Here is a 23,295-nt window from a genome sequence, read left to right as displayed (position 1 = left end):
GCTGATGTTATTCCCACGTTTACGTGCAGCCAGCAAGCAGCACCACCCAAAGCTAATGTTGTTAGCCCGTGTTAGCATACTGCTAATCCTGGCTTCGTTCAGAAAAAGCACTGACCACAAATTCAAATGATGAGCGAACAGGTGTTTCATAATAACCGTAACATTATTAAAAGCACGTTTAGAAGATCATCTCGTATATTACCGAGCTGACATGTCAATGTATATAGCCGCTCGGCGCTGTTTAACATTGTTTTGTATTGAATTGTTACATACAATAAAGTTTGAAAAAAAAAAGCCGCTCGGCGGAGTTTATATCCTTCCGTTTTTCAAACCCTACTGCGCATGTGCGAATGATTTATTCCGACGGAAAGTGTGACCTTAGTGAACGTTTTTATATTCTGAAAACATTTTTCTGGGCCCATGTACACGGTTGGATTCTAATCCGACCATTGATCCCATCAAGATATTTTGTACATGTAACCGCGGCTTATGGTGTCGACGCGCAACGTGGCGGGGGCGTGGCATCACGATGGTGGTCTCTCCATCGGGATGTCAGTCACCCATCACGATGGACGATGATATCGTCCATCGGCACAACCCTAACGTATACACAAACACGCATTCACACACACACACACACACACACACACGCATGGACACGCACATGTATACACAAACACGCATTCACACACACGCATGGACACGCACATGTATACACAAACACGCATTCACACACACGCATGGACACGCACACGTATACACAAACACGCATTCACACACACGGACACGCACACGTATGGACACCCACACGTATACACAAACACGCAATCACACACACAACAACGGACACGCACACATATACACAAACACGCATTCACACACACGCATGGACACGCACACGCATGGACACGCACACGCATTCACAAACACACCTATGGACACGCACACGTATACACAAACACGCAATCACACACACAACAACGGACACGCACACGTATACACAAACACGCATTCACACACACGCACACACACACGCATGGACACGCACATGCATACACAAACACGCATTCGCACACACGCATGGACACGCACACGCATGGACACGCACACGCATTCACAAACACACCTATGGACACCTACACGTATACACAAACACGCAATCACACACACAACAACGGACACGCACACGTATACACAAACACGCATTCACACACACGCACACACACACGCATGGACACGCACATGTATACACAAACACGCATTCGCACACACGCATGGACACGCACACGCATGGACACGCACACGCATTCACAAACACACGTATGGACACCCACACGTATACACAAACACACCTATGGACACGCACACGTATACACAAACACGCAATCACACACACAACAACGGACACGCACACGTATACACAAACACGCATTCACACACACGCACACACACACGCATGGACACGCACATGCATACACAAACACGCATTCGCACACACGCATGGACACGCACACGCATGGACACGCACACCCATTCACAAACACACGTATGGACACCCACACGTATACACAAACACGCAATCACACACACAACAACGGACAGGCACACGTATACACAAACACGCATTCACACACACACACACACGCATGGACACGCACATGTATACACAAACACGCATTCACACACACACACACACGCATGGACACGCACATGTATACACGCACACGCATTCACAAACACACCTATGGACACGCACACGTATACACAAACACGCATTCACACACACGCACACGGACACGCACACGTATACACAAACACGCATTCACACACACACGCATGGACACACACACATATACACAAACACGCATTCACACACAAGCAGGGACACGCACACAAACACGCATTCACACACACACACACACACACACACACACAAGCAGGGACACGCACACAAACACGCATTCACACACACACGCATGGACACGCACACATATACACAAACACGCATTCACACACAAGCAGGGACACGCACACAAACACGCATTCACACACACACACAAGCATGGACACGCACACGTATACACAAACACACATTCATACACATAAATGGACAGACTCACGCTCGTGCACACGTGCATTCCTGCATTTAAACTAGTTTCTCAAAAAAACGTCAGTCAAAGTAAAATTTCCTGTTTTGTTGGTTAAAAATGTAAAACAGTTCGTATGTTCCAGTTATAGGTTCAATTCCATTTATTTGTACAGCTCAACATTACAACAACAGTTGTCTCAGTGGCAAAAAGTAAAGCTGAGGTTGAATCGCCATGGTTACTGTAATCACATTGGCTGAATATGAGATGTTTTCTGTGATATTTCTTGCACTTATGATTTCCCTGGTATGTTATTGATTCCATAAATTCCTGTCAGGGATCAGTAAAGTTTTTCTGATTCAAACAGATCACAAACAAAGGGGTGGGGGACGGAAGCAGAGAGAAAATGCTGAAATTTTCCTCTGAACTGAGGGACGAGGGCCGTCCAGATGGTAGGAGACTGTTGCCTCGGAAACACAGAGAGGGCAGAACAATGGGGATTTGGAGTGGTGTTTAGCATCCCATCATAACGCTGCCATGCCGTTTGAAAGCTGAGCGGAAAAGCTTTGGAAGAAACAACAGCGGCTGAATCTTTGCTGCAAACTGCCAGCTGATTAAGAGCTGATAGATCCACAAACATCAGAACCCGCCTGCAGGACCAGACCCCCCCTCTCCTCCAGAAGGTCAGCCAAAACCAAACTCAGTAAATCTGGTCAGCAAAGATGTCCTGAAAGGACCACAGTGCATCAAATTTGATGAAACACACATTTTTACGAAGAAACGTAGGATTTATTTTCCAATTGAGCATCTTAAAATGGAGAATCTTCAGCAGGTTCCACCCTCCAACCCAAACTCTCTGAACCACATGAAGAGTCCCAACTGTCCTTACGGGACAGTTACGGGCTGTTGGTGGGTACAGATGGTCAAACCTGATGACCAGAGACCCCACTCCCAATGTTGACGGGCCTCCCAACATTGGGAGTGGGGTCTTCTGGATGCAGCTGTTCCTCTCTACGACCCGCCACGGACTGGACAACCCAAAGACCCGCACAGGTCAAACTCATGTATGTGTCCATGTGACTGGAGCTTCAGGTGTGTAGTAGTGACAGGATCACACAGTTACAGACTTTCTGATCAAATCCATCACTCATGACGCCTGTTTCATTACAACAATCAATAATTCAATCATGAGACGTCCCTTAACCGGTGATGACGGAGGAAGCTGAGGACGTTTCCTCTTTCTCTCCGCAGATGCAGACACCTTAAAAGCTACAAACTGTTTTCACAAACCATTTAATTCAAACCTTTATTTGATCCTGTTTGAGTGAACCGGAAAGATTCATGTCACACAGGTTCTGTTGCGTTTCTGCTCACGTTTCAGGCTGAGGGGCGAAAAGATCGGTGATTGACAAGAAGACTAAACACCATCAACCCCTCCAGAACATTCCGACTGTTTCCAGAACATTCAGACTGTTTCCAGAACATTCCGACTGTTTCCAGAACATTCCGACTGTTTCCAGAACATTCAGACTGTTTCCAGAACATTCCGACTGTTTCCAGAACATTCAGACTGTTTCCAGAACATTCCGACTGTTTCCAGAACATTCCGACTGTTTCCAGAACATTCAGACTGTTTCCAGAACATTCCGACTGTTTCCAGAACATTCAGACTGTTTCCAGAACATTCAGACTGTTTCCAGAACATTCAGACTGTTTCCAGAACATTCAGACTGTTTCCTGTTGGATGCCATTCTCCCAAAGGCTCAGTGCATTCCAAGAGTTTGAACAGATTTAAGGATAAATGTGAACACGTTGGAACTGAATGGAACTGTTCTGAAATGAGCTGAGATCATTTAAAAAGCATGCAAACACAGACTCTGTGTCTCGTATGAGTTTTGGACATTCTTGGATCCCTGAACGACTAACAAACAAACCCAGAGAGTCCAGGAGGACTGAGAGGAATGAGGGGAAAACAGCGGGACAAAGGCCTGGATTGTGCAGCAGCCGTGAAGTGGTCTGGGAAACTCTCAGGCCCAGTTGGGAGGTCTTCTCAAGTGAGATGGAGGGAGACTTTCCCGTTTTGTTTCCATTCTCAGACTGCTATGACATTCAATGATGTCCTTTTCACCCCAAGTTCAGGAGGAGCCACAATGAGGAGTGGGGGTGCTGGGAGGCGTGGAGTGATATGAAGGAAAGGACAGTAAAACATCTGCTCTCTAATCACCAAACATCTCATTACCATTAAAATGAGGAAGTGGCAGGCTCTTCTGGAAGCTGGGCGAGCCCTCTGATTGGCTGGTTGGATGTGGTAGGAGCAATAACAAGGATAAATGGGAAAGGGCGTTTGGCTAATCTAATAGGCTCAAGGCTGTTCCTTGAACATGTTATCAACAGATATTCATAGAGGTCGGGGTGACGTCCTCCATCCCAGTGGTGCTTTGGAAGTTCAGTCAGCAGTAATTAAACCTCCGAGTGGAGATGAGGATTCGCAGAAAGCCGCTGGTTTCCCACATCGTTGCTTCATTTCGTCCGTTTGTGTATCCAACACCACGGAGGAATGTGCGGGTCCTTCATGGGCCAAGACCGGCTAATGCTGAGCAAACGATGACCATCTCCTGAACTCTGACTGAGCCAAACACAAGAACAGGCCCATGGGGGTGTGATGGGGTCCCTTTACAGGTCTGACCAGGTTCCAACCACTTTTACAGGTCATGGTGTCACAGAAACATTCAATCAGTCAACCTGTTCTTTGAATCCACTCTGATCCACATCTGATCCCATTGAGTTCTGGATGGATGATCTGTTACACGTTTATCCTGATTTAAAACCTTCTTTATGTTTGTGGTTTTCAGTTTGAAACTGAGTTTGATTCACATTTCAGTCGACTCTTTTGTTTGGAAATATACAAACAGACTTTGACTGTTGAGTCAGAAAATAGGTCCTGACTTTTGCTTTTGTTCAGGATTCGTGTCACACAATTGTCAAATCTTTTTATTGACGGACAGAAATAGTATTTTCTATATATGGTACAAATTGAAGGCTAAACCTGAACCATTAAAGAATCTGATGGCAGTACTGCAGATATTAGTCATGTAAGTCAGTAAAATACTACTAATAATACATATTCTGCTACTTGATCTACTACTAATCTAAAGTAAGATACTACTACTAATTACTCTACTAATTATCCATTACTAATATTAAGTAATTATCTATTATCACTACTAAAAAGTAATATATTACTACTCTTGAAAAGATTATAGAAATTCTTCTGCAAATGAGAAAGTTGTTTATGGAGTTTCTGTGACTTTTTCTGTCATTTTCTTCAGCTGAAGAGGTTTAAAAACGATAAAACCGTCTTCATGGTCCATCTCATGGGGTGGGGGTGGGGGGGCATTGTTAGGGTCACTTTAGTCTTTTATGTTTCTGTTGTTTTTATAAGAAAATAATGAAAAAAAGAAGGTTTCTATTTTCTCCTGTCTGTCATTGAGTCCAGGATGTTCAGGAGGTTCTGAGGCCAAAATCAAACAGAGAGACAGTTTAAGACCAAACAGACAAAAACTAAATCTACAGGTTTCTTTTGATGGTAAATCCTCTGAAATCAGCTGCTTCTCTCTGAACCAGAAGGAACCCAGATGTGGTTCCAGTCTACGACCGTTTGGTGAAATGGTGGAGTTTCAGGTGGAGAAACATCATCTGCTGTTAAGTCAGGATTCACATTCGGAGCCGTCAAACTAACCTGTCACAACAAACTCACACGACACACAGAGAAACACACAACAAGAAGACACACACACACTCCCAGACAGAGCCAGAGGTTGTTCGGATCTCTGGGCTCAGATGAAAAGCGTTTCCGTGGAGGCGCTGATGAACGCGTTCAGGTACCCGCAGACACGCCTCCAGCTGCTATTTCTGCTCTGCCGGTAAAATAATATGTTGTGATGAGGTCGACAGCACGGCTGCCTCTGTAGACGCTGACATATTTCTGGAGTTAAGACGTGCCAGCAGGAGCAGACAGACGTGTAAAGAGAACCGGGCCAGAATCCAGGGTTCTGCAGGATCTCCTGCTCGCTCAGCACTGCGGCGCCGTTACAGAGAAATGCCTCGCTTGCAGAAATATTTGGCATGTGAGACGTGGCTGCTGCTTAAGACTGTTGGCTCATGCAGGGGGGGACTCGTGTTCAGACGTCACTGCTGGGGGGTCGACGCTCCGTCACTCTGGTTACAGTTACGCAGCGTTCCTGCAGTCACTCCAGAACTAAATGGTTCATCAAAAACACATTTTTCCAGAATTCCCAGGCTGTAAATTTTCCAATGTCCCAAACTTCTGACCTTCACCTGAACTCACCGACCCAAAACAGACATCTGGTGCCTTTTCTGACACTTTCTCTCTGAGAATCTGAGCGTCTCTGCCTAAACTAAAGATCTGACTGCAGGAACGCTCTGCCAAGTCCAAAGAATAACAGAAGCCAAAGGATGATCCCATATCCCGCCTGGATGAGATCAAAGAGAAGTCAGGAGACTCCAGACTGAGGAGAAACGTGTGAAATAAGGAGGAAGATGAAGCTGAGGCCTCCCAGGAAGACGAGAAATGAGATGCTGAAGGAGCGACTGCTGCTGCTGGAGGGTGGAAGCAGGAACCAAGGAGGCTCAGGTGTCCTTCATGTTTTCCAACCAACCTGCCATTGAAGCTCCTTATTGGCTAAACACACCTGATCCAGGTGATGATAATAAGTAAAGATTAATGGCCGACAAAAAGCAGACTATTTGTTAGGTGGTCCTGTCAAGGTCCGGCGATGTAAAGCGATGTCTATGCTGATGATGAAGCTAAAGTTTGTTTTAAAGAAGCCAGCGCAGTGATACAGAACATTTAATCTATGTGACCGGAACTACTTTTTTGAGCGCGCGGTTATCCTTGTGCATCATCATTTTTTTAATGCACACCCAGCAGCCAATCAGAATGGAGTATTCACCTGGAACCTGGTACAAGACTCAAAGTTCTTCCAGTGTGTCCATCATTTATTCGTACTTGGTGATGGTAACTACTGATGTAGCCTCAGCTGCCCCGGGGCAGACTGACGGACGGGGGCGTGGCTTCTGGTAGGCGCCTTACGGCCCCTCTGACCATCACAGGAACATACGCATTCACACACCAGTGGAGGCGGGAGGGTGAAGTGTGTTGCCCAAGGACACAACAACAGTTGACTGGGGGGAGCGGGGATCGAACTGCTGACCTGCAGGCCTGGATCTGGGCCCCCCCGATCTAAAGCACCTCCTCGTTTCTTCTGAGTGGAGCTTCAGTCCGACACGTCCAGCAGACGCTGAACTCCCTGAATGTTTCTGATCTCGACTCGTCTGTCACTTTGGAGGTTTGGAGTCCTGGAATTTCAGCCGAGATCTGAGGAGAACCTGACCCCCCCCAAACCTGGGATTTGCCTGGACTTCAGGAAGGAGCAGAAGTTCCTCCCAAACAAGGGGAGGGGGGGGCTTTGACATTTATCCTGAGGAAGCTTTTAAAAACATCTCAAAACTTCTGACAGAGCAGGAGCCAAGGTAAGATTTCTGTGAGGGAGGGGGGAGGAGTGTGTTTCTCCCATGGGGGGTGATGTGAGTGCAGTAGCTGAGAGCCTCAAAAGACCCTCAAGAAGAAAAGGAAACCCCCCAGGAATCCAAACCAAACGCTGCAGAGAAGGAAGGGAAGATACTGCACCTGGGTAAGGAGGCATACTGACGCTCCACCTCCTCATAGCGGGGGGTCCCACGGGGATCGGGCCCCCTGCCTGGAATCTGGAGAAGAGAAAACAGAAAAACCTTTTCAGTGTTGGGATCTCTAAAATTTCTCATTCACAGCAAAAGGATGAAGACGGGTTAAAGATCAGGATCCAGAAGCGTTAAGGAACACCTCTAGATCCTCCTGTGGATCACCCAGAGGAGGATCCACTTTCACCTCCCCACAGCAGGATCCTTCTGTGGATCACCCAGAGGAGGATCCACTTTCACCCCCCCACAGCAGGATCCTTCTGTGGATCACCCAGAGGAGGATCCACTTTCACCCCCCCACAGCAGGATCCTCCTGTGATCTGAGTACTGCTCATGAAAGTAACAAAAACAGAGTCATGAACGCCACAGAACCCGGCTGAACGCTCAATGTTTAAACTCCATGATGGGCTGAGGGGAGGAGCTCTCTGCCCCCCTCCTCCTCCGTGGATCTGCATTCCAGCAGCCCATGAAAGCGATGTGCCGGTGCTGCTCTCCTCTGAACACCTGTCGTTATGGCTCCAACACTTCAGGTGGAGCAACAGCGGGATAATAAGAGGGAACAGAGAGGAGCAGGGAAGGAAGGGGGGAGGCATTAGAGGGAGGAAGAAAGGAGTAAAGAGAGATGGAGTAAATGAGGAATAAATGAGTTAGAGTGGGAGGGGAGGACACAAGGAGGAGGAGGAGGATGGATATTAAAAGTCCAGGAGACGCAGCAGAGCGAGAGGAGAGAGATGAGAGGTGATTTTAAAAGAAGAGAGCGAATGAAGTGAAGAAATGACTGAATGACACGACGGGAGGACCCCTCCCACATGGACTCGGCCCTGCAGAGGCTGCACTTCCTGCCTGAGCAGCTGCTGATTGTTTTCTGCTCTGCGATACTTCCAGTCAGTCCAGAATACATCGATCCCCGACTGGTTGGGATCCAAGACACGACGGCGATTGACTGCAGGGAACCGTCTGGACCCGTCTATCCACCCCGGACCTGTACCGGTCCTGGGTAAGGAAGCAGGCGCGTAGAATCTCCCCCCACCCGGAACCCTCTTTAGTTTTAAACCGTCCTGAAAGTGAATCCTGGTGTGCTCCTCTGCAGTGTGAAAGCACAGACTGTTCAATAGGAAGAAGAGCAGATCACAAACGGGCGGGAAAGCGTCAGCGCTGACATTTACTAAGTCAGGGAGGAAGAAGAGCAGCTGATTCTCTGCTTCATTCAGGAAGTAGCCTGTTCCTGCAGGAAGTCACAACCGCACAAAACTTTGACCTTGAATACCTTTAATTATCCAGTGAACTTTAAAATTGCATTTCTAGTATAAAACTAATATTTATTTTTTGAAAATGTTTGTTTTTTGGGGAATTTACAGATATTATTTATTCTTGTAATAATGCAGCTTGTGTTGAACGGTTTCAGTAAAAATGAGAACCGACAGAAAATAATTGTTTTTAGACGGAAGTGCACACATTTTAAGGCTTTACCGGCGACAGACTGAGCTGTGGGAGTCAAAGTGAGGAAGACAGATCCTTTTATTTTGAAGGAGAACCTTCATCTTCTTCAACCTCTGCTTCATTAAGAAGATGGAAATGGATGAATCTGAGTCAAAGAGGGGACAGCCGAGAGAAAAGAGCTGCAAATGTGAGGACGGGGGATGAAGAGGTGATTTAGAGGTGAGGTAGATGTAGGATGAAGGAGCTGGCATCACTCAGAGGAACCATTCATTCTACTTAGAGGCTTTCTAATGAAGTGAAGCTGAGGAGCAACCAGCCAACCCCAAAGCAGATAAAGAGGCGCTTCAGCTTTTTACTGAGTGCTTTCAATTAGCAGTGACCCCCCCAAACATGTCCATCAGAATCCTTTTGACACCCCCCTCATCAAACTGTGAGTATGATGGGGGGGCGGAGCCCATTGATTCAGAGAGACGAGCAGCAGCAGGAAGACGAGCATCTCTGAACACCCATGGAATCGTTGGCGCGTCTTCCTCGCCGTTTCAGCGCCCCTCCTCTCCTCTGCTTGCCACGCCGTGAAATGGTTTTCACTACACCATTACCCCGACCGGCGCGGCGCTCTCCAGGAAGTGAGTGGTGGTGCAGGAGTGTATTCAGATGATGCAGTCAGCTCCGTGTTTTCATGCTTATCCCACATTTATCATGAGAGACGGAATAAATGAAGCGAAGGATCCGGAAGAATCTCTCCGTCACCAACAGCTGACTGCTCAACGTCTTTTTGTGTCTTCAGTCATCAACCTTTACAACTTACTAGAACTAAATGACAGACGGCTTTTCATGATGAGCTCCATGTCTAGAAATGCTCATTTTTTCATGATGTTCAACAGAAACATGTTTGTTTAGAAAAGCTCGTCTGCTCCATCTTCACTGAGATTCCTGTTGTAACATCAGGGAGCTTCTCCATAAGTGCTGCTCTGTTTGCAGCTTCTTCAGACGAAAGGTGAGGCTGTGTAAACATAGATCTGCCGCTGATAGAACCGCTCTGTCTGGTTGGCTTTCTGCCGTCACCAGAGATAAAAGCAGACTGAACCATCAGCACAGTCTTTGTTTACTAACGAGGAAATATTTCAAATGAATGATTACGTCATTTAAAAATCAGACACTATAAATTGTGTTCTTTCATTACATTGTGGTTCTTCCAGAAGCTGCTGGGTCGATGCAGGAACGTGAACAGTCGTGCTTTCTTTATGATGTGTTTATAGTGATCCCTCGCTATAATGCCTTCATCTTTGGCGGCCTAGCAGATTTTTTGGGTGTGTTTTTTTTCCACTGCACATCTTGTTCTGTGTCCTGATTGGCTGTAGATCATTGGATCATTGTCAGTCCGTCTCCTGTGTCTACTGTACACCAGATCTACATCCATCTTTGATCGTGGGCAGATTTTTGCTTTCGTTCTATAATCCTGGACTGATTTTTCTGTGAAGGTTTGAACTTTGAGAGTTTAAACAAGAGAGAAGCGTGTAAAAACGTTCATGTGTGTCTGAGAAAAGTGGATAAGTGTGTAGTGGGGAGTTTTACTGCCTCAAAACATCTAGAATTTTTTTATAAACTAGAAGGAGCTGCATTTCCAGAAGGGTTGAATGTTGTATTACTGAATGAAAATGAAACTGAAAGGATGCCAGAGCCGGGTATCGAACCAGCGAGCTTCTGCACCAAGGGTTCCCCATGGATTTCAATGGAGGCAGAAATCCTGGAAATCCTGGAATATCTGGGAAAGTTTACGGATTTGAAGGACCAGAAGTCAAAGCTGAAAAAAGCTGAAAGAGCTGAACATTTGAATAGTTGAATGTATAAAATAGATGAACAATTGTAGGAGGAGATAAGCGGCAAAAAATGGAGGAAAATACTAGAATAAAGAAAGCGAAACAGGAAAACAATGATTTAATACTTTATAACATTCAATCCATTAAAGATGACCAATTGATGGATGTCATCTATCGCAGGTTACCTTTAGAACTTAATGCCCGTAATAAACCAGGGAAAGCAGATTTTGTGATTCTGACCTATAACTTAGCCAGAAATCCATCTGTTAATGGAACTCAGGAGATTTACTGTTTTTCCTCCAACGACCTCACAAAACACCCTCAAGGTCAGGAGAGTTTGTTTGCTGCAGTAGAAAACGTACAGCACCTCTGCCGTACGTCGGTGAAGGTCAGCGTCACAAAGGTCGTCTAGCTTCTTAACTTAAAAACCCCAGAAGAAATATTTCTGCTGTAATGGGTCTAAGACATATTTCATCGCGAGTGAGAGCGTCTGGTAGAGGGGAAGTGTTAACCTGGTTCCTCTAAAGTTTGTAGATTTTGAAACTCCTTATTCTGCTTTTCACCTGGAAAACAGCAGCGCTGACTCAGTCAGTCAGTCAGTCAGAGATAAAAGCGCCGGCGTGTAAATACCGACGCCACAGAAACGGCTAAGCCAGCTCTTCAGCTAACCAGCGCGGCAGAGGAAGTGATGCAGGAATGAAACATTCAGGTCAAACGTTTCTGTTTATTCAAAAGCATCATTAATGCTGCATCTCAAGCCCCATCCTGCTGAAATGTCAGCGAAGCACTAGAATGAAACGGCGAGAATTAAGACGGAGGCGCCGCTAAATGTCACAGCGCTTTTGATCTGCTGCTACAATTAAGACTACAGAAGGTCAATTTGCCCCGAAGCACGCCGCGCTCTCATGAATGCAGCATCTGTAAACGGAGAGAGAGCCTTCCAGCGCGGGTCACCGGTGTTTGTGTTGGGAAACGGGTCAAACCAAACAGTCGGTAACCAGAGGGAATCTGTTTGTGATCAACAGCATTAAACATGCTCCCACAAAACCATCGCTTATTAAAAAGGAAAATCCAACATTTGTGAATAAGGCCGAGTTTGTTCATCCGCCTAAGCTGGATTTGTTTCATTGGCTTCAATTGGGACCTTTCGGGTTTTTAGAAAACTCCTGTCAGCCTGAAACATGAAGACGGCAGCAGATATGTCTGAGTTTTTCATTTGTTCAGGATTCTGCATGAGGTTCCACAAAGTCTGTTTCCAAAATGTCAACATCTCACCAAGTTTCCAGAGAATCATTTTCAAATGTAGAACATTCAGGCAGCACTCCCGTCCTTTTCCAACCCCTAATGTGAAACGGATGTTTACCTGCTAAATATTTCACAGAACAACCTGAACATCTCAACGTTTTTATCCCCAACAAAGCTTATGTGGAAAATAAACTGATCTTCAGATTACAGACATCTTTTGTCTAAAAACAGACCTTTTCAGTGTTTTTCATGTCCATCTTGTCCTACTACTACTACTAATACTACTACTACTACTACTACTACCACTAATATGTCTACATTACTAAGACCAATGTTTTTTAACCGCTTCTGAGCCAAGGCACACTTTATCCTTAACAAAAATCCTGCGGCACACCAACGTCCAAAAATTGAAAAAAGGAGAAACTCTATAGTCTTAATTGATGGACATTCCCTTCAGGCCATTAGTTTCTCCGTTTCTCTTTATTCTAGTATCTTCCACCATTTTTTGACGTTTAACTCCTCCTACAATGTTTCATCTGTTTCAACCATTCAACTATTCAAATGTTCATCTCTTTCAGCTTTTTCCTGCTCTGACTTTTGGTTCTTCAAATCCTTGAACTTTTCCAGATATTCCAGGATTTTTGCCTCCATTGAAATAAATGGGGAATCCTTGGTGCAGAAGCTCGCTGGTTCGATACCCGGCTCTGGCATATCTATTTTGTTACTTCTTACCCTTTCAACCCTTTCATTCATCAGGACAGCACTCAACCCTGCGTTTTCTTCTGGAAATGCAGCTCCTTCTAGTTCAGCTTGAGTTGCCGTTTCCTGTGTCTCGCCGTCAGTTCACCTTGTTTGTGAAGCGGCGCTTGTTGGCCCGTCACTTTATCGCGGATCTGAGATCCGCCCCTTTTAATTAAATTAATTTTTATGTTTAAAGCACTTTAGTACCTGATAAGAGAACGTGCTGTACATCTGAATATATATCCAAAAACACGTATATCTGATTAAAACATAGAAACTCCCCTTTAACCCCTGGAGGGAAACGACAGGCTGAACACGTCACGTAAAAACATTAACACCGTACAGCTGCTCACGTTCTGCGTCTCGCTCTTTTTGCATTGTTTTCTGCTTCCTGATTGGAAGATGATCAATTGATCTCCGTCTCTTTTCTCCCATTCAGAATGTGTACAATTACTCAAAAAAAAGATGAGTACTTTGTGGATTTGACTTATTTTCAAAATGAACTCCCACAATAAACGAGGAGCCACTGTCATTTCTATTGTAGAATTCCAGTTTGTTTCTATGAATAAATGTTGGCAGCTGAGCGACAGAAACCGAAACGCACAACTCTAGACAAAAGTAGAAAAATGAAGATTGTTTTTTTGTGTTGATTGTAAAAACAAAAACCTGAATAGACCAAGACATGCTAGTGGGTCTGAGCCCATTGGTGGACAATAATCCAAACATGTTCTCTCTACACGTCGTGCTAACAGCAGATCCCTGATGCTCTGTCGGCTAATCATCGTCAAATCTGCTCCTTTCCATCCTCAACTCTTCCTAAATACAGAGACAGCAGCAAATAGGAAGTGTCATCAGCAGGTAATGTGATCATGTCAGCAGTCAGCGGTCTCACCTCCCAAAATCCCATCTCAGTAACAGACAGCGGGTCAGAACGTGCTGTGCTTCTCCATAACTCTCCATGTATGACTATTATTAGCTGAGCTTGTTACAAACTAAATAGGTTATGGAGTGGCTTCGCTTTCAATCTACCACACATCAGGTAGAATTGATGATACCACACTCAGTAGATAGAAACCGGTCTCCTGTTATTACTGAGTCTCCATGGTAGCAGAAACCCAAAGGTGAGATAAAGTATAAGAAAAATAAAAGTGATTAAAAAACATCAGTAGAAAATCTAAAAATATAAGCTCCTTTTAGGACTCACAGATGTGGAGATGTTAATAGATCTCAGTCACATGACCTTGTTGGAGCAAAACAATAAGATGTTTTTCATTTCTAGACTTTTTTTTAGGTCTTTTTATAGTCAAAGACAACAAAGTTTAGATGAAAAAGTTTATAATGCACTTACAAAGTGAACACAAGAATATAGAATCCTTTTCATCCTTCATTCATTCGTCTTCTAAGTCCCTTTCGGGGTCACAGGGCTGCTGGAGCCTATCCTGATCACTTGAGGGCAAAGCCGGAGGACATCCTGAACAGGTCGGCAGTCTGTCCAGGGACCATTTACACCAGGGGTTCTCAAAGTGCGGCCCGGGGGCCAATGGCAGCCCGCAGGAAGATTTTTTGTGGCCCTCAATAAAAGAGAGCCAGAGCAGGCGCAGCAAAGCCTTCAGTGACGGGAGTTTGTAAAAGAATGTATTCAGAAAGTAGCTGACAGTTTGTCCAGAGCAAAAGAAAGTCTGTAAATGATACAAATACTAGACGAGTAGAAGATCTGGACAGCAACCTCTGGAAAACATCTGGAGGGCCTGGTTAACTGTACAAATGACAGTCATTAAAGTTATTAAACAACAACTTTTTCTGTTTATCCATTATTTTAACCAAAATTGGCCCCCAGTCTAAAGTCGAGTTCTTAATTTGGCCCTCAGCTACAAAACCTTTGAGAAGCCCTGATTTAGAGTAACTATGAAGCATGTTGTTGGAGGGTGGGAGGAAGCCGGAGAAAACCCACGCATGCTCAGGGAGAACATGCTAACTCCACACAGAACCTTCCAGAACCGTGATCCTCAGCTGTGGAATAACTAACTGGAGGATCTGAGACTTTCTGTCTCTGTGGAGATTTTCAAATGTAACTGAAAAAGTTAGAATTTCCATAATTAACTTTTTTGGGGTCTTTTTTGGTTTCCGGTTTATCATTTGTACCTTTTTTTATTTGTACAGTTCCGTCTCTAACTATTGGCCACAGCGGCTCCTTTCTTCTTCCATTATCGTTTTTGCTTTCATGACTTCTTCTTGTTTTTACATGTTCACATACGACGTTTCTGTCAACGTGTTCCATGAATGGTGATCTACAAGCGAAATGATGAATTGATGATAACCATACTGAACTGGGTTGAGCGGGTCCTTGGACGGCTGTTCTGATGGCATCACGGCCTGCAGAAGGTCCTGGTTCTGACCCGTCTGGGCCTTCTCTGTGTGGAGTTTCATGTTTTCTCTGGCTTCCTTCCACAGTCCATAATCCTGTGTCACAGATCAACTGGAGACTCTCCACGTCCCCCCAGGACTGAGGGGCTCTTTGCTGCTTGTTTAGGCGGTAGCCGGTGTTTACCCAAACCCAGCAGAGACTGACCCCAGAAACCTCCGTGACCCAGACGGCGATAAAGTATCCACACAGCAGACGATGGATGGGGAACCATTGGATGCTAGATGAAACCTGCTAGCTTTAACTTTGGTGTGTGTAGCTACAATTACTTCAATAATGTGTTGTTGTTAATTGTTGCACTGCAGTAACGTGTGAAGCTTCCAAAGAAACAACTGAACTCACTATAACACGGTTCACCTTTTGTGGTTTCACTGTGACACAAATGTTTTACTTTGTGCAATAATACATGCTTTTGTTTATTTTCAGGCCATTGTGTTCTGCGTCCTGATTGGCTGTAGACCATTGTCAATCATTGTCGTTTGTGTCGTGTCTCTTGTACAGAATCCATTCCGTTTTCCAAATCTACATAAATCTTCAATCAGATCTTCGTCTTCATTTTATAGTCCTGGACTTTTCTGTGAAGGTTTGAACTTTGAGAGTTTGAATAAGAGAGAAAGTGTTTTACAGTCTAGAAATACGGTAAAACATGCAGATGACTACTTTGCACATTTTTATCGCAGGTTATTTTTGCTCCTGTGATAAACGAGGGAAAACTGTAAAAAGACGTTGAAGGAGTTTAGCGTCTGTGGGATATGATGTGGAAACACAAAAGATTCATTTCAAACCGGGGGGCTCAGGGGGGGCCCCACACCGACTCAGATGGGACAACGGGCCACAGAATTCTTTCAAACGGCCCTGCAAACCTACGACCGTTTGATGGTTGGAAACAGGAAGACTTTCCAAAGGTGGATTCTGATCTTCATGGGGGTGGATGTGATCATTTCCTGGATGATTTTTAGGTCAGACTACCACCTACAATCATTGAGATGATGTGTTGTTGCTTTTATAGTGTACTTGTTAACTAACCTGACAACATCACATCAAATGAACTGAAGTTTCTGTCATAAAAACAACATCTTTGTTTTATTTTTCATTTGTAATAAAACTAAATAAGGGAAAGTGAGAAAACTCAGGCTTGAACAGAGAAGAAAAACAGAAAAAATCTATTTTCTGGGAGAGCAGGAGATGAATAAATGATAGTAAGAAGAGAGGAAGACGATAGAGAGGATTAGTCTCTGCTGCAAAGCCCTACACAATACACACACACAACCATGCAAAGATAGAGACACAATACAAAAATATTAGCACAAAAACACACACACTTACAGTAGAGGCAACACTCACACAAACACACACAGGTTTATCAAATCCTAAGTGTTCTTAAACGTTAAGCTCGTCCTTGAAAGCACAAGGTGGGGAGTTGATAAGGAGAGCCGAAGAGGGAGAGGGGGAGTACAAAGGGACAGGAGAAGAATGAGCCGGAGAGGAGGAAATAAAAGTGCAGGCAGATAATTCTGATTCCTGTAAGCCTCCTCCCCACCACCCAGATAGTATATCCCCTTACCTCCACCCCGTACCCCCATCTGTGTCCTCTCTACCCCGAAACTTCCCGACTTTAAAAAGTTTCCCTTTGAGGATTAGTGGGAACAAAAACAGGTGAATTCCCAGGAAGACGGAGCGGGAAGCAGAGCAGCCGTCTCTCTCTCCATGACATTACAAGTGGAAATGCTTTCCCGCTCCTGGGTTTCTGCTGGGATCTCAGTGCAGAAAGTCTTGGTGTAACCAAAGCCTGCGAGCTGGAGGCTGCGCACGTGACGTCCGAACACGCCGCCGCCAGCACACGTCCTGTGTGTGAGGCGATGATTGTGTGACGGGGAGCAGGTGGCGGCGGTGGCAGGTTAGATGGAGCTGTAATAGGATGAAAGTAGCACTCCTTCCTTCCTCCTCTCACCCTCGCTCTGTTCCTCTCTCAGATGATTGGCTCCAGTCTTTTCTCTGAGATTTCTCCTACTTTTTCTAATTGAACCAAAGTCCTGCCCTGCTCGGCTCTGGCTCTCCAGTTTCAGCCCGTTTCTTAGGTCTTTGTGTGTCTTTGCGTGGTTAGCGTTCGGCCGGGAGAATAGTCAATGAAATGAAGTGTGATTTTCCATCATGACATTAAATGTTTACAGCAGACGGACAGCAGTGAAGGCGAGGTAAAGGTGGCGTTCATGGAAGATGTGGATGAACGTGAAACAAGAAAAGATGGCATTATCTTTTACAGTGTTTACTGATTTACTGAAGGTAAATGTAATCAATCAATCAATATTTATTTATCTGTAAGGCGCTTTAACATCTACCAGAGATCCAAAGGGCTGCACAGGTATAAATAAAATTACAAGAATAAATGACTGAAATATAATAAACCATAACAGTAAAATCATCGTTAATAGAGCTGGACTAATTGTCATCCACTCTGGTGCTAAAAGCCAATGAGAAAAGAGGAGTCAAGCCAATGAAAAGACTCTGTCCCCCCTAGTCAGGTCGAGTCCTGGGACCACCGGGAGCATCTGCTCTGCAGAGGAGGATGATTCTGCTGGAGCTCAGTAAGACAGAGCGGTGATAGACCATGTAGACACTTAGAGGTCCAGAGTAAAAATAAATCCATTCTAAAAGAAAGAGGGAGCCAGTGTGGACAGCCTAGTATTGGGGTGATGTGATCACGCCGTCTGGTCCCCGTTAGTAGACGGGCAGCTGAATGAGGGAGGTGTGGCTTTACTGATTTACACATTTAAAGACTTTATGAGCTTTTAAAACTACTAAAAATCTGATTTAAGACCAAAGAAAAGGAAACGCACCTTTAAAGTTGGCCATTTGTTGCTCTACGCCTGCAATTTGATTGCCCTGATCGCCATTGTGTAACGTCTTCGGCTAACTATGCAGTTTGCTTCAGAAGAATTTGAAGTGATCTCTATTTTTATGACTTTTCCCATCGTCTCACTCAGACCAGCAGGAGACAATCAGCTAGCTAAAGTTAGCCAATTAGCTAGCTTTAGCTAGCTAATTGGCTAACTTTAGCTAGCTGATTGTTCACAACTTTATGACGAAATCTGGAAATGTTTTTTTCTGTAACAGGACAAGAACAAATGTAAGACCTATTGACCAAAACAACTGAACGCTTTTTAAGGCCACATTTTTGTCCATTTAAGTCCTTTTAGGACTTTTTAAGGATCCAGGACCACCTGCCTTTAGATTCAGGACTCAATACACGTCCAGGTCTGTAGAGGACAAATGCAAAACGACAGAAATGCTTGACAGATTTCCTCACATGATATTCAGGGTCTTTGATTGAAGCAAATTTACTAAAGTGGACAAGATTTCAGACAAACGTGGTCGTCGTCTCCTTCGGCCTTCATCCATTCTCGCTTTGGTGAATGTCCTGTTCTTGTAAAACACTTTTCCATTTCCTTCACCACTCAAAGTGCTTCACAAATCTCCCTGCAATCACACACTGATGGCGGCACCAACAGGCCACCGGGTGAAATGTGGGGTTCAGTGTCTTTACCAGAGACACTGGAGAACAGGAGTTGAACCTGCAGCCCTACAGTCAGAGGTCGACCGCTCTGTTGATTAGAAAATGAGACACTTGCTCTCTATTTAGAGAGAGAATGCAGGCTCTTTAGACCAGGAGGTGCCAAAGGTCCCACTGTTCGGTTGACGATGATTCTGTACCAGCTTGTGGTAGAAAAGCGCTTAAGGAGGACAGGTAGGTCAACGACGAGAGCAGGCGAGGAAACAAATCCCCGCAGGCCCGGCTTCACCTCTAAATGAACTCCTCATCACATCGGTGGACCTGTTTCTGTAACGTTAACTAGACCAGAGATTTACCACGACGAAAGTCCTTAAACCTGCGGTTCTCTGGGACCTTCCTAAATGAAACCCGACATTCCACCTTAATAAAGTCAACTCCTTCAAGATCGGAGACCAAAGCTGATTATCTAAAGGTGTAAAAATCCATACTTCAAATGTTTCACGGGAGGATTGTGAGCAGATTTCTCCAACAGAGAAGATTTTATATTTCCCAGGAACAAATCAGTTCCCTGGACTCTGGATGGGATGAGTAAGAACGGAAAAATCTCCGTTTAATTTCACACCTCTGACTTTGCTGAAGAGTCAGGTATCATTGTGGGTCGGAGAAAAGACCCCCCAGCCACGTCCTGAGAGGGAGATGGACGTTTTCTGAGAGACATAAGCGTCCTGCAGGAGGTCGACAGCACAGCTTTGACTTTAGACCAGGAGGGGTCGTAGGCGGCGGGTGGTGGGGGGCAGGCGGATGGATGGGAAAGAAAGAATAATGTAAGAGGAGAGCCAGACGAGGATTAGAAACCCTCCAAAAGGCAGTCACTTCATTTCCTGGCTAACGGGGCTATGATTATCTCCTGAGCGGGAATGGAACGTTTGATGTCTTGGGACCAGACTAATCCTTGGTGACTAACCTCGACCTCTCATTTCCTCTGGATTATCTTTTTTGCTACTTAAAAACCGTTGGGAGTGAATCAATATAAAGCCACAGTGATGGGTGGGAAGGGGTGAGGCTTCACTCATTTTTCACATACCCCCCCCCCCAAAGAAAAAGATCTTTTCTGTTCTTTAGTGCCGTATTCAGACTGTTCCAGCTCACATGCACACTTGCATTACCAGAAAGCCGTTACCAAATTATGCATCAAGAGTTCCTTGCAGGTTTTTCCCTCCTATTTTGTCACCCATCTCTTCTCAAGAGAGAAAAAAACCCTCAAGTGTTGCCAGGTTACTAACTAATCTGACCAATGACACACTACTTGGCCCGTCCCTTGGCCAATGCCCTGCCTAAACCAACCGCCTGGGCCCCAGCTGGCCAATTAGCTCGCCTCTTAATGTGGATCCTGGCCAATGAGAAACCCCAGGAGACTTGTGTTCATCTGAACTCACAGATGGGAGGACAGGGAGGAACAGAAGAGGGGACGGCTGAGAGGGAGAGCGAGTGTGTCTGAAAGTGGCTGTGAGGGACTTGGCTTGAATTCCCAAACAGAGCTGAAACATCTTCACTGAAGAGGCTGGCTGGTCTTCAGGTTGAGAACAAATCTCTCCATTTAAGGAGGGACCAATGGGAAAACAGCGCTGGAACGAGTGATGGGAAAACAAATTCACGACTTGACATTGGAAATTCAAGGGTCTACCTCCTGTGAAAACGCAAGGTTAGGCTCCAGCAACCTCACCAAGATCCGAAAATATCAAATAGATGGCTGGAAGTTCTGCATCAAAGACATTTCCAGACTTCTCTTAAGTGGCAATGATGGAAAATTCTGCCACAGACTTGTTTTCTCTCTGCTCCAAAAGCACGGAGGTTTCTTTACGATTCTCTTCATGCAGACCTCGGTTGGGCCGTCTGGTCTTCATCCCTGACTAACAAAGATGGACAAAGCGAGCGCTGCATTTTCAGCTCATTTTCTCATTTATAAACAGCAGGGATTTGGTCAAACCTCCTCGTTTGTGGAAATCCTAAACAACAGGCCACGCCCACATCGATATAACCAACAAAAGTAAAAAACATGGATTTTCAGTTCAACCAGAGAGGTGAAGGAGAAACCCAAATTGTTAAATCACAGAGGAATTGAAAAACTATTGTTAAAATTAGCCTTTTAAATGACATTCAAAATCATCCATCAGTACTTTATGCAAACAGGAGTCATTATTCTGTCTGTGACATCATCTTTGTGGTTGGCAGAAACCCTAAAACCCTTTAGTCACTGATGATCTAGATTTGATTTATCTGTGGTTTGACACATGACCCCCCCTGAATTTTGTTTCATTGTAAAACTCCTAAAATGGCACCCCCCCCCAGAATGCTCGTCTCTCAGCCGCCTCATCACGTTTCAAATCCCCATCTTTTCTTCTCAGATGATGCAGAGAAGTTTGCAGCTTCAGAAATGACAGACGAGCTTCAAATCGAGCCAGAAGTGCTTTATCTCTGCTTGTTCACGCGTGGACAGCAGTGTGTGTGCAGCCTGCTCTCACGTGCACGTGCACAGAAGTGTGTTTGTCCTCCACAGCACAGCTGAGCCAATAGAGTTGTGTGTTTGAGTCCTAAACAAAGTTCAGACACGAACGCAGATGAATAAATGTTGGAATTGTTCTCAGAATCTTTTCAACATCGCAGGATTTTTCATCAAGTCTGATGTTGTTGTTGGTGGTCCTGGTGTCATGGAGGACAGAACTTCCAGCGTTACGCATTAAAGTTTAACACAGAAGGAGAAAATGGTGAGGAAGTTTAATGTAAAGCCTCACGGGGGGGTCGACAGGTATGGGGGCTGCAGGGTTTGGGTCGTAGAGGAGCGTCTGCATCCTGAGGGGAGCGATATCTGCACCTCAGTGTCATCAGAAAGTCCTAGACCTCCAGCCAGCAGCAGAACCGGTCCTGTGGGGACAGCAGAACCCGGTCCTGTGGGGACAGCAGAACCGGTCTGTGGGGACAGCAGAACCGGTCCTGTGGGGACAGCAGAACCCGGTCCTGTGGGGACAGCAGAACCCGGTCCTGTGGGGACAGCAGAACCCGGTCCTGTGGGGACAGCAGAACCGGTCCTGTGGGGACAGCAGAACCCGGTCCTGTGGGGACAGCAGAACCCGGTCCTGTGGGGACAGCAGAACCGGTCCTGTGGGGACAGCAGAACCCGGTCCTGTGGGGACAGCAGAACCGGTCCTGTGGGGACAGCAGAACCGGTCCTGTGGGGACAGCAGAACCGGTCTGTGGACCACACAGCAGTCTGGACTCTGAAGCCTCACCTCACCCACCGAGTCGCCGTGTTTTGACCTCCAACAGCTCAGAAGTTTGTTCTTCATAAACTAATACAGCTGCTCTTCTCAGAATTGAAACCTTTTGCTTCTAGAGGTCCACATTGAGGGGGGGGGGGCACGCCCACACAGAGCAGGAAGTCATGACCCCCCCCCCATGACTGAAGCTAGAATCTGAGCTCTGCTCTGAAAAAGAAAAAATGTCTGCAGGTCTACACGCCTAAAGAAGCTTAGAAGAACACTGAAAGTAATAAAGCGGGGAATTACAGCGTTTTTGTATTTCAATAAGACCATTACCTACTAAATAAATTGCATTCCTCGCTCTGGGACTCGGCGCGTAGAAATGACACACGCAGCCTTTTGGGGACTCAGACTGCAGGTAATCATGCACATTAAACACACATTAGAAGTCCTGACATGTTGACTCATTCTACCCTAATGGCAAACCTCGTCTCTGCAAGAACGTGCGTCTAAATTTAAAGGGAATATGTATATTTAGAGCCGCACTTTGAGTTAATGCAGGATAATGGGTTTGTGCAGTTGCGTGCTGGTGGGGTTTTTGGGTGATGTGTGCGTTCATCGCAGACGTTCAGCAGTCATCAGACCAGCCAGGCACCAGTCCCAGACAGCCAGGTCAGTCATTCACTAATCATATTAACATTCCTCCATAATGACCCGATGCATAGCTTCCCTTTCACTCTCTTGACCTCTTCCGTCTGCCTCATTTACGCTTTCCTTTCAGTCTTCCCTTTCTTCTTGAGGTTTGTTTCCACATCAAACGGTATTTCCATTTTTAAACCTTTGAATCCTCAATTACCACAAACAATAGCTGTGCTGCAAAAGCTTAATATTTTTAATTTGTGTTGATTTCCACTCATTAGACTCCAACACTCTCGTCTAGCATGGAACAATAAAGGTTCAGGATTCAAGATTGCATCTGTAGCTGGCTTCACTGTAGAAAATCAAAATTAAA

At 45.3% G+C, this 23,295-nt stretch overlaps 1 protein-coding gene across 5 annotated transcripts in view; it reads right to left on the bottom strand.

Moving 5' to 3' along the window:
• pard3bb (par-3 family cell polarity regulator beta b) overlaps positions 1 to 23,295 on the bottom strand; it is a 186,282-nt gene that overhangs the window by 16,217 nt on the left and 146,770 nt on the right. For all 5 annotated transcript variants that reach the window (XM_078939220.1, XM_078939221.1, XM_078939222.1 and 2 more), the window contains one exon: positions 7,798 to 7,874. In XM_078939220.1, the coding sequence (XP_078795346.1) occupies positions 7,798 to 7,874 (77 nt within the window). The remainder of the gene's footprint in view (positions 1 to 7,797; positions 7,875 to 23,295) is intronic.

Source organism: Oryzias latipes, chromosome 21, assembly GCF_053564925.1.
Source record: "Oryzias latipes strain Hd-rR chromosome 21, Olatipes_Hd-rR_3.1".
In the NCBI taxonomy this organism is placed as follows: Eukaryota; Metazoa; Chordata; class Actinopteri; order Beloniformes; family Adrianichthyidae; genus Oryzias; species Oryzias latipes.
The sequence above is the reverse complement of the archived record's forward strand: the minus strand, read 5'-3'. Positions and strand labels throughout refer to the sequence as shown.